At 48.9% G+C, this 13,942-nt stretch overlaps 1 protein-coding gene across 1 annotated transcript in view; it reads right to left on the reverse strand.

Annotated features, from left to right (window-relative positions):
• Window positions 1-13,942, reverse strand: part of Gli2 (GLI family zinc finger 2) — a 221,346-nt gene that overhangs the window by 29,893 nt on the left and 177,511 nt on the right. Inside the window, exons 4-5 of the mRNA XM_021165818.2 lie at window positions 3,396-3,598; window positions 1,991-2,176 (exon numbers count right to left, since the gene is read on the reverse strand). Of these exons, the coding sequence (XP_021021477.1) occupies window positions 1,991-2,176; window positions 3,396-3,598 (389 nt within the window). The remainder of the gene's footprint in view (window positions 1-1,990; window positions 2,177-3,395; window positions 3,599-13,942) is intronic.

A 13,942-nucleotide genomic window follows, 5' to 3' on the forward strand; every position in this document is an offset into this window, starting at 1 on the left:
TTTGTGGTGGGGTGGTTCTTTAAAACTCAGAGAGGCAGGATGAACCAGAGGAGGCAGGAAGCATCTAGACAGACTTCCTGGAGAAGGAGCACTCTTGTTTCTGCCTCTGTGGAGAGATAGCTCAACTGGAGCAAGGCCCCTGAGCAGAGCTGCAGTGGTGGTTGTGGCAGGAAACCCAGGAATGGGGCCTATGATGTGAGCCGAGGCCTGGATGATATGGGCCCACCCTGAATCTTGCACCCTCGGCGGCCTCTTAACAGCTGCCACAGCCCATTTCCAACCTGCTACCCCGCAGGACCAGATGGCCTCTCTGCAGGTCTGTCTCCTCCCACCTCTGTGGCATGAAGATGCTGTTCCCGGCAGGACTAGAAGACAGCAGCCAGAAGGTGGCACCAGCCTAGAGTTTGGTGGTGGTTCCCCACGCCTCTACTCAGCCCACATACCAGGCATCCTTGGACAGCTCTAGGGTTGCCAGGTGGAGTGGAATCTAGTTGGAGGGGGGCGGGCAACAGCACCGAGCTTCAGTTTCCTTCTCATGACAGGGGTTGTATGCTGACCCAGGATCTCATAGTCAGGGGGCTAAGACACCCCGTGAAAACAGTCACCAGGACTGCTTCTAGTGAGAAGGAAGAGAGGGCTTGGCGTCTGATGGGCACTTAGGACCTCCTTGATCCAAGACTTCTAACCTCCTATTCTGCAAAGCAGTCTAGCATATGCACCGCCTGGATCAGTGAAGCCCACCCTATCACTTGGTCCCTCGATCCTGGCTTTGCCCTTGACTCTTTATGATGGTTTATAACAATTGTTAACTTGGAGAGATCATTATCTAGGAGACACATGTGCGGAGGATTTTCTAGAATGCGCTGACTGAGACGTACCCTGAACATGGGTTATTCTATGTGCTGGGGTTCCAGACTGAATACAAAGGAGAAAATGCCCTTTCTCTGCTTCGTGACTATGGATGTCATACACTCCTGCCACCGTGTCATCTCCACGATGATGGACAGGATCTCTTTAAAGTGTGAGCCACAACCAACAAGCCTGCCTAAGCTGCTTTCATCAGGATTTGTTTCCTGGGGGGAGTGAGAGGTTAGATACTTGGTCATAGCCAGAGCACACTAAGTAATGGCCTCCTCCTTCCGTGCACACCACACCTGTGCTGGGAATGTGTCATACATCTCTACCCAGGCAGTTCCCTTAACTGGATTCATCTACAGCTCACCAATGGGGTCCTACTGCTGCTCGTCGCTCCGACTTGGTTCTAAGACCAGCATGAACAAGATACTTTCAAATGGAACATCAGAGCTCTTTACTTCTCTGCACATCCTCCCCAAAATGGTTCCACAGCCTCATCTCACTCCAGCAATGTGCAAAGCCTTAGTCAAGTCCCAACTCGTTGGCACAGCCTGGCCTGGAACACTGACCCCAGTTAGCACTCCTGTCTTTCACCTGATGTCTGCTGATCACACTGGTCTCTCAAGCTCAGATCACACTGGGCTCCCAGCAGGAACACAGGCCCTTTGCTGGGACTGCTCTTCTCCAAGCCAGCTGGTGGGTTGGCCCTTCAGTTCTGTGCTGGAATAGCATCCACCACACCTTAGTGAGGGATACCTTGACTCTCTATGCCTTAAAACTGCATCCCACTACCCTAATATGCGTCTCCATTCCTATTTTGCTTACCTCATTCCCTCTTAGCTTACCAACCCCCAGTGGTGGGTGGTGTCTGTACTTCCTACTAGATTCTTCCCAAAAGTTAAGTGAGTGCATCCCATTCTTTGTGATGACCACAGGGTTCTTGGCCACCCATCCTATTACTTGGGCTCAGTCCCCATGTCTGGTAGTATAGACAGTGCTGGGACGCAGTGCAGACTTCTCTTTGTGTCTCTCACCTCCAAAGGGAGGGCAGACCTGTTTTCTATGACTGTCAGTCAGTCACCCTCATCCGCATCATCCCTGACCCCCACCCCATGTTACACCCTCTGGTACTCACCATCCACAGGGTTGAGGTAGTCGTGGAGATGGGGTGCGCTAGCAGCACCCCCGCTCTGCATTAGAAGGTCCCCATAGGGGGTGGGGTGGCTTGCCATGAGGGTCATCTGGTGGTAATAGTCTGAAGGGTTGGTGCCTGGGGCAGCGAGGCTAAAGAGTCCCCTCTCTTTCAGATGTTCGTGGGCCACTGTCACAGAAGGCAAGAGAAAGGAGCCATCAGAATCTACTGTCCAAGGGGTGGCTCAGCAGTTAAGAGCACATACTGCTACTGTAGAGAGCCCGTGTTCACTTCCCAGCTCCCATGCTGGGTGGCTCCCTACCACCCCTAACTCCAGCTCCAGTGGGTCCAATACTTGTTTCTGGCTTCTAGGGGAACCTATGTAAACATGCATGCACACCCACATAAAATGAAAATATATAAATAAAATCTTTTTAAAAAATTACTGTTTAAAGAAGGAAAAATAATTCACCTTTGGTCTGGGGTCTCAACGCTTGACCTCCTAGCCCATCCATCACCTTCTGTGCTCACGTGGAGACCAGAGATCAACACTGGGTGCCTTCTTCAGTTGCTCCCCACTGTCTTTGAGACAGGGCCTCTCCTTGAAAAGGGACCTCACTGATTCCACCAGACTGGCTCACAAGTGAACCTCGGTCCCTGCCTCCCCAGTGCTGGGATTTCAACTGCTTGCCACTGGGCCCTGTTTATTGATTACTTTCTTTTTAAAAATCCTGGGTTCTGGAGGACTGATTTTATACCTACCAACTGACCTGTCTCTTCAGCCCCAAGGAAAAATTTAGATCTGAGAAAGTAACTATGTTATGTGATTCTACTCACCTCTGGTTCAAATCAACCTGTTCCAGTGGGCTGGTCCACTTTCTCAAGCAGCTGAGCCTACTCAAAGTTATTGGTCTATCCCTGGGGGATGGGGCGCCAGCTGCCTGTAACTCCACCTCCAGGGGATTCCTGGGACTTGAGAGGCCATCTGTGCTGACCATCACAGGGACAGAAAACAGACTCAGGCAGCAGCCAGCTCTGCTCTGCCTCCCTTTTGATGCTGACTTCAAGGAGATATTCCCACACAATCTCTTACTTAACACTGGCTTCCGCAGCCTTTGGCGTGTTGCAAGCAGTAGTCTGTCCCTATGATGTGGCTGCTATGGTCTGGATATGAAACATCTCTCAGTGGCTCATGTGTTAAAAGCTTGGGTCCCCATTGCAATGTACAGAGGTGGTGCTCTGGGGAACTGACTGAATCATGAGGGCTTTGACCTAACCAACAGCTATATCTATTGATGAAAATTTAATTTGATGTGTAATTGGAAGATGATCAAAGTGGCTGTGTGGACTGAGTCACCCCTAGCACCACCCCCAATGTCCCTGCTGCCTCTGCTCCAGCACTACTTACCATCAGCAGGGCTGAGGCCCCTGGCGGCAGAGATCATTGAGAGTGTGGGGCTGCTGTGCACAGACCGGAGGTAGTGCTCCATATGGGGGTTCACGTAGGGGTGGTGGGCGCTGAAGGGTGATTCTCCAGGGCCAGCAGGGTGTGGAGAAAGTCGTATCAAGGAGATATCTGAGATGACAGGGCTGCCACTTAGGGTGGGAGGCCTGTGGAGGCAAAAGGTGATATTCTCAGAAAGAAGACCCACGGGGCACAAATACCTCACTAAGAACCCCAAACCACAGGAGTAGCCATTGACGTGTGCAGACACCCACAGACTTCATTCAGAAGCTTGCCATTTTAATTTTCTATGCCAAACTCCTTGTCAGCTCTAGCTTAGAGTCAGACCTTGAAAGAATCAGTCAGTGGACCCAGACTGGAAGCTCCAAAGGGGTTTGAGAGATGGCTTAGTGGGTAAAGTGTCTGCCTTGGAAGCCCGAGGATCTGAGTTCCATCCCCAGAGGTGACTGTAAAAACAGGGAGAGGTAGCTATGGACGTGTAATTCCAGCCACATTGAGATGGAGAAAGAGACAGGCAGAGCACACTGGCTAGCTAGTCTAGCTGCTTGGCAAAGGTCAAGGACAATAGAGACCACAAAAACTGGATGGCACCTGAGGAGTGACACTTAGAAGTTGTGCTCTGACCTCCATTATTTGTTCACACCCACAGAAAGAAGGCTATGTAGTGACCCTGTATCACAAGAATCCTTGTATTGAAACTCTGGATACCTCCTTCAGGTTTGCTGGGCCTGAGCTCAGCTGACCACATGTTTGGGTTGCAGCCCTGCTCCCGTGTGCCTATACAGGTCAATGCATGGGCACATGCATGAATACTAGAACATGGACAGTACATAGGACCTTGGCCACACTAAATCCAGGAATAAGGTCCTAAGAGCTCATTGCTATCAGACTGAGCAAAAAGCTGTAGAAAAGGACAGATGTTCAGCTTCAGTCAGAACACTAGGATTCGGAAGCAGCTGAAGGAAAAGTTCACGATTCAAGGTAAATCTTTCTGTGTGAGGTGTAGCGTGTGTACACATACACATACGTGTGTGTACACATACACATACGTTGGAGGTCGAAGGTCAATCTGAGCTGTTGGTTCTCAGATGCAATCCATCTCCCTTGTTGGCTTTTTGAATTCTATTTTAAATATCATGTCTGTCACCAGCGTGGAACCCAAAGAGGCTAGGCTAGCTAGCTAGTGAGCTGTGATCCACCTGTCTTTGTCTCCATAGGTTTGGGATTTTAAGTACATACCATGACACCATGCTCAGATCTTTTATGTGGGTTCTGAGGGTGAGTCTTACTGCCTTGGAAAGCAAAAACTTTACCAACTGAGTTACATGCAACTGCCCAAGAATGGTGTTCAAGCTGGTGAGCTGAACTAAAATACAGAATATTGTTCTAGCTCTCTATGTGGTGATGCTTTCCATTCACAGTCCCCTGACTTGAATACCCTCAGCAGTCACGTGGGCACTTGGCTTGGTTTTCATTGCTTGGGATGACTGCAATCATCTATATGCATTGGAGGCTATGACTCTACTCAACATTTAATGAGTCTTTTAGAACCCTTGGCCACCTGACCTAGGGCCTCCAGGTTTTGGAGACACCTACTCCAAAATCCATTCTCACCAACTGTGATTCATTTTAATTGTCAATTTGGTATAACTTAGAATCAGCTGGGAAGAGAGTCTTAATGAGGTATTGTCTACAGTAGGCTGACCTATGGGCAAGTCTTTGGGGGGGACTGATTGTCTTAAGTTAATTGGTGTAGAAAAAAAAGGTCTACTCCGGGTGGCACCATTGCCTAGGCAGTCCTAAACTGTGAGAGTGGTCAAATTGAGCTAAGCAAGAGAAGAAAAAAAGCCATTCAAGTAAGCATATGTGCATTTATTTCTCTATGCTTTTGAGTCTGGGAGTGATGGTATGATGGGACTATTTCAAGTTTGTGTCATGACTTCTTCACAACAATGGACAGTAACCTGGAATCTATGAGTTAAAATCAACTCCTTCTCCCTTATTGCTTTTTGTTGAAGTATCATCACAGCAATAGGAAATGAAACTAGGACAATGACCCGCATCCAAAGTATGCATGAGCCACAGTATAAGTTAGAAGTAGAGTGTGAAGCCTGGAAAGGCACCACAGCAGCGCCCCAGATTGGTGAAGCTGTGTGGGGTTCCATTCTGATTGGCTACTACAGTGGACAGTGTGGCTACTGAGAAAACCAGATGTGATGATTCAGTGTGTCCAACTGTGCATGAAAACTAGCCTGCTTCACAACATAGCACAAGGTATGACAGGCAGGTGATGGCCAGATGCACTCACATCTGAGCTTTACAAATATCAATCCATTGATCCAGAAGGAAGCTTTCAACTATATCACTCTTCAGCATCTGTGATGTAGGAGCCTTGGTCTTGCAAGCCCAATGAGCTTATCTAGCCTCGAGCAGCCCTTGTGGTTTTTCCACAGCCCGAGATGCCTTCCTTCCTGCATTTTCTATCTCATGCAAATCTCTTCTTGTATCTGAAACCTGGACACTGAGGGACCCCTGGGGTAACTCCCTTCCTGAAGCTCCTTCACAAATGTATTTTGCACCCCTACCAAAGAATACCAGTAGGGTCTTAGGTTGGTATCTTAGAGACCCGGTTCTGCCCAGTAGCATTGCATATCCAGGCACCTTTTGAACATGCATATCTGCCCAGGAATAGAGTTCTGAAGGCGTAACAGAGGCATTTCCCCAGTGGACTACAAGCTCATGGGCAGAGGAGAGCCTATGGCAGAAGTCACAAGTCACTTTGAACTGCTGTCATGCTCAAGCCAGCTACGGAGGGGATCCACCTATGCAGAACTTCACTATTTTGAGGCTTGATTGTGGCCTTGCTGTGAAGAGGTTGCTGTGTGTCCCAAGGGAGGAGAAGCAGGGCTGGCTGATGGACGTCAGGCTAAGTGGCTCTCGCTGTGACTATGACAGGATGGACATTTGTGTTCCTGTTGCACACAGGCACTTTTGGGAAGAGGAGACTCAGGCAGAACCTGAGGGATAAGCCTGAGAGGTTAATGGAGTGTTGGAAGCTGAGTGCCCTGCAGGGGAAGGTCGGTGTGCTATGGGCAGCAGGCTGGGGTTTGAAGACTCTTAGTTTTCATTGTTAATTTGACACAAGCTAGCATCATTCAGGAGAAAAATCTCAGTGAGGGGCCATCTAGTCCAGGCTGGTCTGTGGGCATACCTTGGTTGTTAGTTGATGTGAAAAGACCTAACCCACTGTGAGCAGAACCATTCTTCAAGTGGGGATTTCTGGCTGTATTTTGACATAATATAGAGAACAGGCTAGATGCAAGAAAGCATGCATGTATGAATTTATTCTCTCTGTGCTCTTGACTGTAGCTGTGATGTAACCAGCTGCTTTTGGTTCCTGTACCCTTCTCCAAGGTGCCTTTTGTCAGTGTATTTTATCACAGCGACAGAAATGACAAGAATACAGAAAGTGGTGGCTGTAAGTGGCCCCAAACCCAGGAGTGGGGCCTCATTGGCATTAAGCTGGCAGTGTGGTCTAGCTTAGCTAGGACCCCAAGACAGTCAGTGATGACATGAGATGTCTACCACCAGGCTGAGACTACCCAGCAGTCCCAGGTAGGCTGTTTGATGTGACCCAGATCCCTCTGGACTCTGGGGCAGGAGTCAGGAGTAAATATTGTTGAGGTATTTTGACATGCACTCAAAAATAGGGCCACTCTGTAAGGGAAGTAAAGTGCTCAGGGTGGTGTCTGTGTCCCACACAGAGGAAGAGGCTGTCTTCAGAGAGTAGGTGATGCCCTGTAGGGGAAGAGGCATGCTGCTTCCCTTCCCCAGAGACTGCCTCCATCACCAAGGGATTTCTGCCCAGGCACTGCCTTCCTTCTTCTCAGCCCCAAGCTCTGTGGAACACACAGAAGCTCCCTGCAGGGCCCTGGACACCTTGTTATGGTGGTCATCAAGGAAGATGCATTGCTACCAACTCCTGTACAGCAAGTAGCCCTAAGGAGGACATGGGTCCAGAGAGGGGGTGGGGGTCATGCTTTCTTGCCTCATGCCCACAGCTGGGAGGTAACTGGGAGTGTGCCAGAGCAGAGCTTGCACACTGGATGGTGTTCCAGTCTCTGGGGCTGCTCAACTCTATTAGAGAACAGTCCTTGAGGACTTTCAGTCCGCTGGTGGCCATGGGTAAGACACCCAGAGAAGCTATGACAGCTTCCCCAAACAAGTTTACCAGGGTACAGTGGGGTGATTGGCCATTCCCTGATAAAAGATTTGATCAAAAGCCTGGGGAACAAGTCTTTACTCTTCCCTCATGCCAGATAGTTGGCAGATTGGGCCTGCAACAGTAGGATCTGGGCCCTGGAGCCATGGGGGCAATGAGTAGCCCTGAAGGTTTTTCTGGGAATGCTGAAATTAGGACTCAATTTGGGAGGGTACTAGATTGTGGGTGCATGGCTGGATCTGGCCCTGGGAGTCAAATCAAGACACATGCTATCCACTTCTGAACTCTTAGAGGGTCAAGTTCAGAAGAGCTCCAGGTTGGACCAGGGGAAGAAGACAAGAAGGGCCAGCTATGTCAGCTACTTGATCATAGCCTGGGAGTATGAGAGTATGCTTATGCACACCTGTGCTGTGAGAGGTTGGGGGACTTGAAAAAAAAAAAGCCAAGGATGAAATGGGACAAAGAGTAGGAAGTGGAGAAGTGGGCTGAAGACAGGATATCTTGGTGGGTAGCGCTGACTGTGCAGGCATGAGGAGGAGTTTAGGTCGACAGCATCCATGAAAAATGCTAGGCATAACAGTGTGCACCTAAAGTTCTAGCAGTGGAGAGGCAGAGAGAAGAGGTCTCTGGGGCCCATGGGCTAGCTGAATGGGGGACTCCAGGTTCAAAAAGTAAGGAAGAGTGATCCTCCGGCCTCCACATGTCTATGTGCACACATGCATAGACATTTGCACACACTCAAACATGTACCCATGCATACCTTCCCTCAAATATGTATAAGAATGTCACGAGCCTTACCCAAGAGCCAGAATGAAAAAAAGCCAGCCTCTGCTCTCAGGAGGACATTGGACATGCTGATATTTCCAGTTCACTAAGGTACAAGCTTCCCCTCGACAAATCCTCACTGGTGCCCTCCCCAGAAATTCTGCCTGGCAGTCCCTCTGGGGCATCACTCAGTTGGTCTCCATCTCACCCTGGGGTGGTGGTGTCTGAGAGGCCACTGTACATGTTGTAGGTGGAGTTTGAACTTTGGAGGTAGACAGATGGAATAGACTAAGACTAAGTCTCAGTGCTGCGACTCGTGTGTGACCTGGTAGAGCCACGCATCCTTCACCTGCTGGCTGGTGAGAGAGTAGATGGATGAGCAGGTGTAGACAGAAGAAGGATGTACGAGAAGTGTGTGGAGTAACTGTACTGGGTCCTTAGTAGGTGCTCAGCCAGCGCTCCCCCTTCTCATATAACAACAGAACAGAAGAGCTCAGCAGGGAAGCATACCCCGCTCACCCTCCTGACACCCCAACTCATGCCCCCTTCTCACATGTCAGCACAGGAGTTCTGGCAGGAGACAAAAGGAGAGGGTGAGGTGATGAGAATCCCACGTGCACCCTAGCACCAAGACCGGGCCTGAGCTAGCATGCCCAGAGCCTTGGTAATGGGTCCCTGGTGAGCTAGAATGACGGGAGCCATGTCTTCCTGGAGGGGAGCTATGAGGGTGATGCCGGCTGGGAGTATGAGCAAGGCTCTCACAGATGGGGACATGAAGGGAGGGCGTGGGCTTTGTAGCATGGAACAGCCCTGGGGCAGGAATGGACGTGTTCCTTCCTAATGGAGTGAGAGGAGGGAAAGAAAGCAGGGGGAGGGAGGGTTGAGGCCCCTGAGCCCCACCCAGCGATGCCTGTCTGGGAAAGTGAACAGCATGCTGACTCACCCAGACTCAGCCTGAGCACCAGGGTGGGCCCTGATCTCCAACCAGGGAAGGGAGAGAGTAGAAAGACCAGACCTGAGCAGCTGAGACAGGACCATGAGGCCAGAGTCAGGCAGCAGCCTGTGTCCCATCTCACAGACAGAACTACTGAGACCCAAAGAGACACTGGCATGGCAATAAGTTGTAACACTATGAGTTGATGGTCCCTAGCCTGGTTTAGGGGCCTCTGAAGATGGGAAAGGTTAGACCCGACATTTTTGACTGTCAGCCTACACATCTCCTGGGCTGGATTCTGGGGTGACCTGTGGCTACAACTCTGACCCCAGCTCCTGCTTTCCCATCTGTATCCTCTCAGCTACCTCTATTCCTCTCCTAAGACTGTCATTAGAAGCCCCTTGCCAAAGAAGTGTCCCTCCTCCTCCAGTCCCAGGTCAAGGTCAGATCTCTCGAGAGGCACTGCTGTGGAAGACAGAGCCTTCCTCAGTTTGAGTTTAGCAGATGACTGGGCTCCCTTGGGAGGAACTACAAGTAGTGACATGCTCCTATCTCCCCAGTGGGTGGACAGGCCCAGGAGCAGGTACCAACTAAGTCTGCTTGCCAAGTTCTAAGCCTATGCCCACTAAGAGGTTTGAGCATTCTAGTATGTCAAATGAATGGAAGATGGATGGATGGATGGATGGATGGATGGATGGATGGATGGATGGATGGATGGATGATGAACACCCAGTGAGAATAGCAGGCATAATAGCAAAAGACCTGGGTTCCACTTCAGCTCAGTTCAGTTTACTCTGAGCTATGTGGTTGGAAGAAAACTGTGTGCCCCTCTTTGTGCCTGTCTCTTCATGAGCAAAAAGCAACCACAGCAGTGATTCTGTGGATCAGGTGTGAAGAAAAATGATTGCAGAATACATGAAGGAAGCTGGTGACATTGCCTAAATTCCTGAAACCTATGGTCAACTGAATCTAGACAACAAAGGACATGGCAGACATAACCAAGGTGACATTTGCAATGACCCGAGTAGCCAGGTCTAAGTGTCATCACAGGGTTCTCAAAAGTCCTAAAGGAACACAGGGCTCAAACAGAGAGGGCCATGTGACCTCGAGGCAGAGATCACACTGAGGCAGCCCTAAGCTGAGGAATGCTAGTCACCAGCAGAGGCTAGCAGAGGGAGAGAGAAGCATCTCTGTGAGCCACTAGGGCACAGTCTTGTCTTGCCATAGGCCTGGTGAGGCTGCCCTGTGACTTCCTATCTCCAGAATCAGGAAAGAATACATTTCCACTGGTTTAAGCCCCCACTTTCTGGTTGGTAAAGATCCTGTCTAGGGGTGGGGTCAGCCCTTGAGGGGCAGGAGGTGCCACCCTCCACGTTCCATCCTGTGCTCTTCAGGGCTCCAGATCGTGATTTTCTGCCGCCACCGGGATTACACGGTCATTGATTCCCCATAGCAGAAACCACTTGGCATGACACACAAAGCCCTTAGGCTCTGAGGAAGGCTGGACCGCATACTTCATCCCAAGATGCCTGCCACCCACCAGGATCACAATGCAATGACAGAACTGGGGAACCCGTGCCCTCGTGCCATGGCTAAGCTGCCGGGAGTCAGTGGTTACTAGCTCCATGGAGTTTTCTGTTCTCCTTCTGCCCCAGGCTGGGCCCACTGACCTGCCAGGGAGGGAACTGTATTCACAGACCTTGAAGCTTGGGCTCTCTCTTTTCCCCTCTGCTGAAGTGGGCAGGCCTGTGTCTGTTCTTGTAGAGTAGGCAGGCTATCCCAGCACCCAGAAAGTTCCCTGCAGGCTCACCAGAACTCCTGATGGCCCTTTGTTGCTTGGGGTTTTGTTGGGTTTCTTTGCTTTGTTCTGTCTAGGAAATTCGATATTGGCAAGCTTGTTCATTATGTTCTCTATACATCTACTTGGAAAATTCCAAAAATCATATTAAAAAAAAACCATGTACTCGGGGCAATTGTACTTTCAGAAAGTCAGCAGGTTTGTTATTTGTTTTGGGTGATACTGGGCCCATCTCTTCATGGGCCCTTAGCAATTCCTCTACTCTGGAATATATTCCTGGCCCAGAAAAGAATGAAAACTTTTATCTAGGGATCCATCCCATAATCAGCTTCCAAACGCTGACACCATTGCATACACTAGCAAGATTTTGCTGAAAGGACCCAAATATAGCTCTCTCTTGTGAAACTATGCCGGGGCCAAACAAACACAGAAGTGGATGCTCACTGTCAGCTATTGGATGGATCACAGGGCTCCCAATGGAGAAGCTAGAGAAAGTACCCAAGGAGCTAAAGGGATCTGCAACCCTATAGTTGGAACAACATTATGAACTAACCAGTACCCCAGAGCTCTTGTCTCTAGCTGCATATGTATCGAAAGATGGCCTAGTCGGCCATCACTGGAAAGAGAGGCCCATTGGACTTGCAAACTTTATATGCCCCAATACAGGGGAATGCCAGGGCCAAAAGAATGGGAATGGGTGGGTAGGGAAGTGGGGGGGTGGTATGGGGGACTTTTGGGATAGCATTGGAAATGTAATTGAGGAAAATACGTAATAAAAAAAAAGAAAACAAGAAGCAAGCTGGTATAGCTATTCTAATAACTAACAAAATATACTTCAAATTAAAATAAAAAAAAACAAAAAAAACCCCAAAAAGAATGAAAACTTTTTTTTAAAAATGTGTATACTTCTAAGGATAGTGGTGGTGCATTCCTTTAATTTCAGCACTCAAGAGGCAGAGGTAGAGACAGGAAGATCCCTATGAGTCTGAGGCCAGCCTAGTTAACAAAGAGAGTTCTAGGCCAGCCAGAGCTATAATTTGAGATCCTGTCTCAAAACCAAAAGTTTGTGTGTGTGGGGGTGTTTGTGCGCACACACTAGAGGATGACCTCAGTTATTATTCTTCATGCATCATCCAGCTTGATGTTTTGAGACAGTGTCTCTCTCTGGTCTGGAATTCACAGACTGGGCAGCAGGTTCGTCAGGGAGCTGGATCCACTAGTGTTTACCTCTCCAGTCCTGGGATTACCAGGGTGTGCTACCACACCCAGCATTTCCTCCTCTCCTTTTCAGTGTGTGTTCTGGGAATCATACTTCCTAACTGATCCATCTCCCCAGTCAGTACTGTCCTGCTGTGGCTCAGCTGCTCAACCCTATGGGTGGGATCTTCCGTTGGCAAAGTTATGGAGCAAAAATCTCAGCATACTGGATGACAAGAATATGAAATCCCTGTGACTTGGAAATTCCAACCCCCTGGGGTTAATTACAGAACCCACCACACACAAGGAGCCCAGAGGACAGGACATGGGAGTCCCCCGTGATGAAGGGCACAAGTGCACCCCAGATGCCTGGAGATTCAGATTGCTGTAGCGCAGCAGGAAAGAATGAGCTAATAACATCAAACAGATGAAGGAAGGAATAAAGGCAGAGAAGATAAAACACTGACTATAAAGCATGAGATCCAAGTTCCCCAAGAAAATACCTGCAATTGCATTATTTATAGAAAGAGCCACAAAGCAAAACTAAGCAATACATCATTAGGGAAATGGGTAGCCATAATATATAAAATGCTCATCCAGGCCAATAACACTATTAAGGATATGTGCCAAAGAGAAATTGTCATGGAAATTGGGGATGAAGAACTCATAATTGTAGATAACAGAGAAGTGAGAGACCTAGGGCAGGAAGATGGGAACATGGGGCTCCCAAAGTCCTGGCTCATCCCCAGTGCCATTTTGGAACTCCAGAGGTAGAGGCATGAACATCAGGAGTTCAAGGTCACTCTTGACTACACTGGAAGAAGTACATAGGACTAGAAAAAAAAAAACCACATCAATAATAATATATAAAATAAGCCAGTGGTAGGAAAAAACTAGAAACACTTAGTTGCCTGGACTTCATACAACACACAGAACAAGAAAAGCTCACAGTAGGTAAATGTGTGTGAGTTAGGTGCTACATAAATGACCTACAAAGGGTCATGTGGCTCCTGGCCAGTGCTTTGAGGGCTTATCTCTAAGGACTAGTTGTGGTGGTTGGTTTTAATTGTCAACTTGACACAATCTAGAATCACCTGAGAAAATTTTCAGTGAAGGATTATCAAGATTGAGCCACTCAGTGGTCATGTCTTTGGGGAACCTGTCTTGATTGCAGTATCTGATTGTCAACACCCACCTACTGTGGGTGGCATCATTCCCTAGGCAAGGGATCCTGACCTGTCTGGATGCATTTGTTGGTCTCTTCTTCTGACTGTAGATGTAACGTGACCAGTGGCTTCAAGTTCCTAACTCCTTGACTTTCCCTGAACCCCAATGATGAATTATAACCTGGAGCCCGATAAATCCTTTGTCCCCCAAGTTGCTTCCATCATACTATTTTATCTTAGTAACAGCCATGAGAACCTTACCCATTCTCATTCTCTAGGATGCCTTTCCTTTCTCAAAAACTCTATTTGTATGTCTAGCCCCCAGTCTAACCTGGAATACAAGAACTTAGATGCCTCAGTGGATTCCCTGGGACTCAGACCCTCTCTCGTAACACCCAGGCTGGGCAC

Source organism: Mus caroli, unplaced genomic scaffold (assembly GCF_978045245.1).
Source record: "Mus caroli unplaced genomic scaffold, Mus_caroli_1 scaffold_1, whole genome shotgun sequence".
NCBI classification, from domain to species: domain Eukaryota; kingdom Metazoa; phylum Chordata; class Mammalia; order Rodentia; family Muridae; genus Mus; species Mus caroli.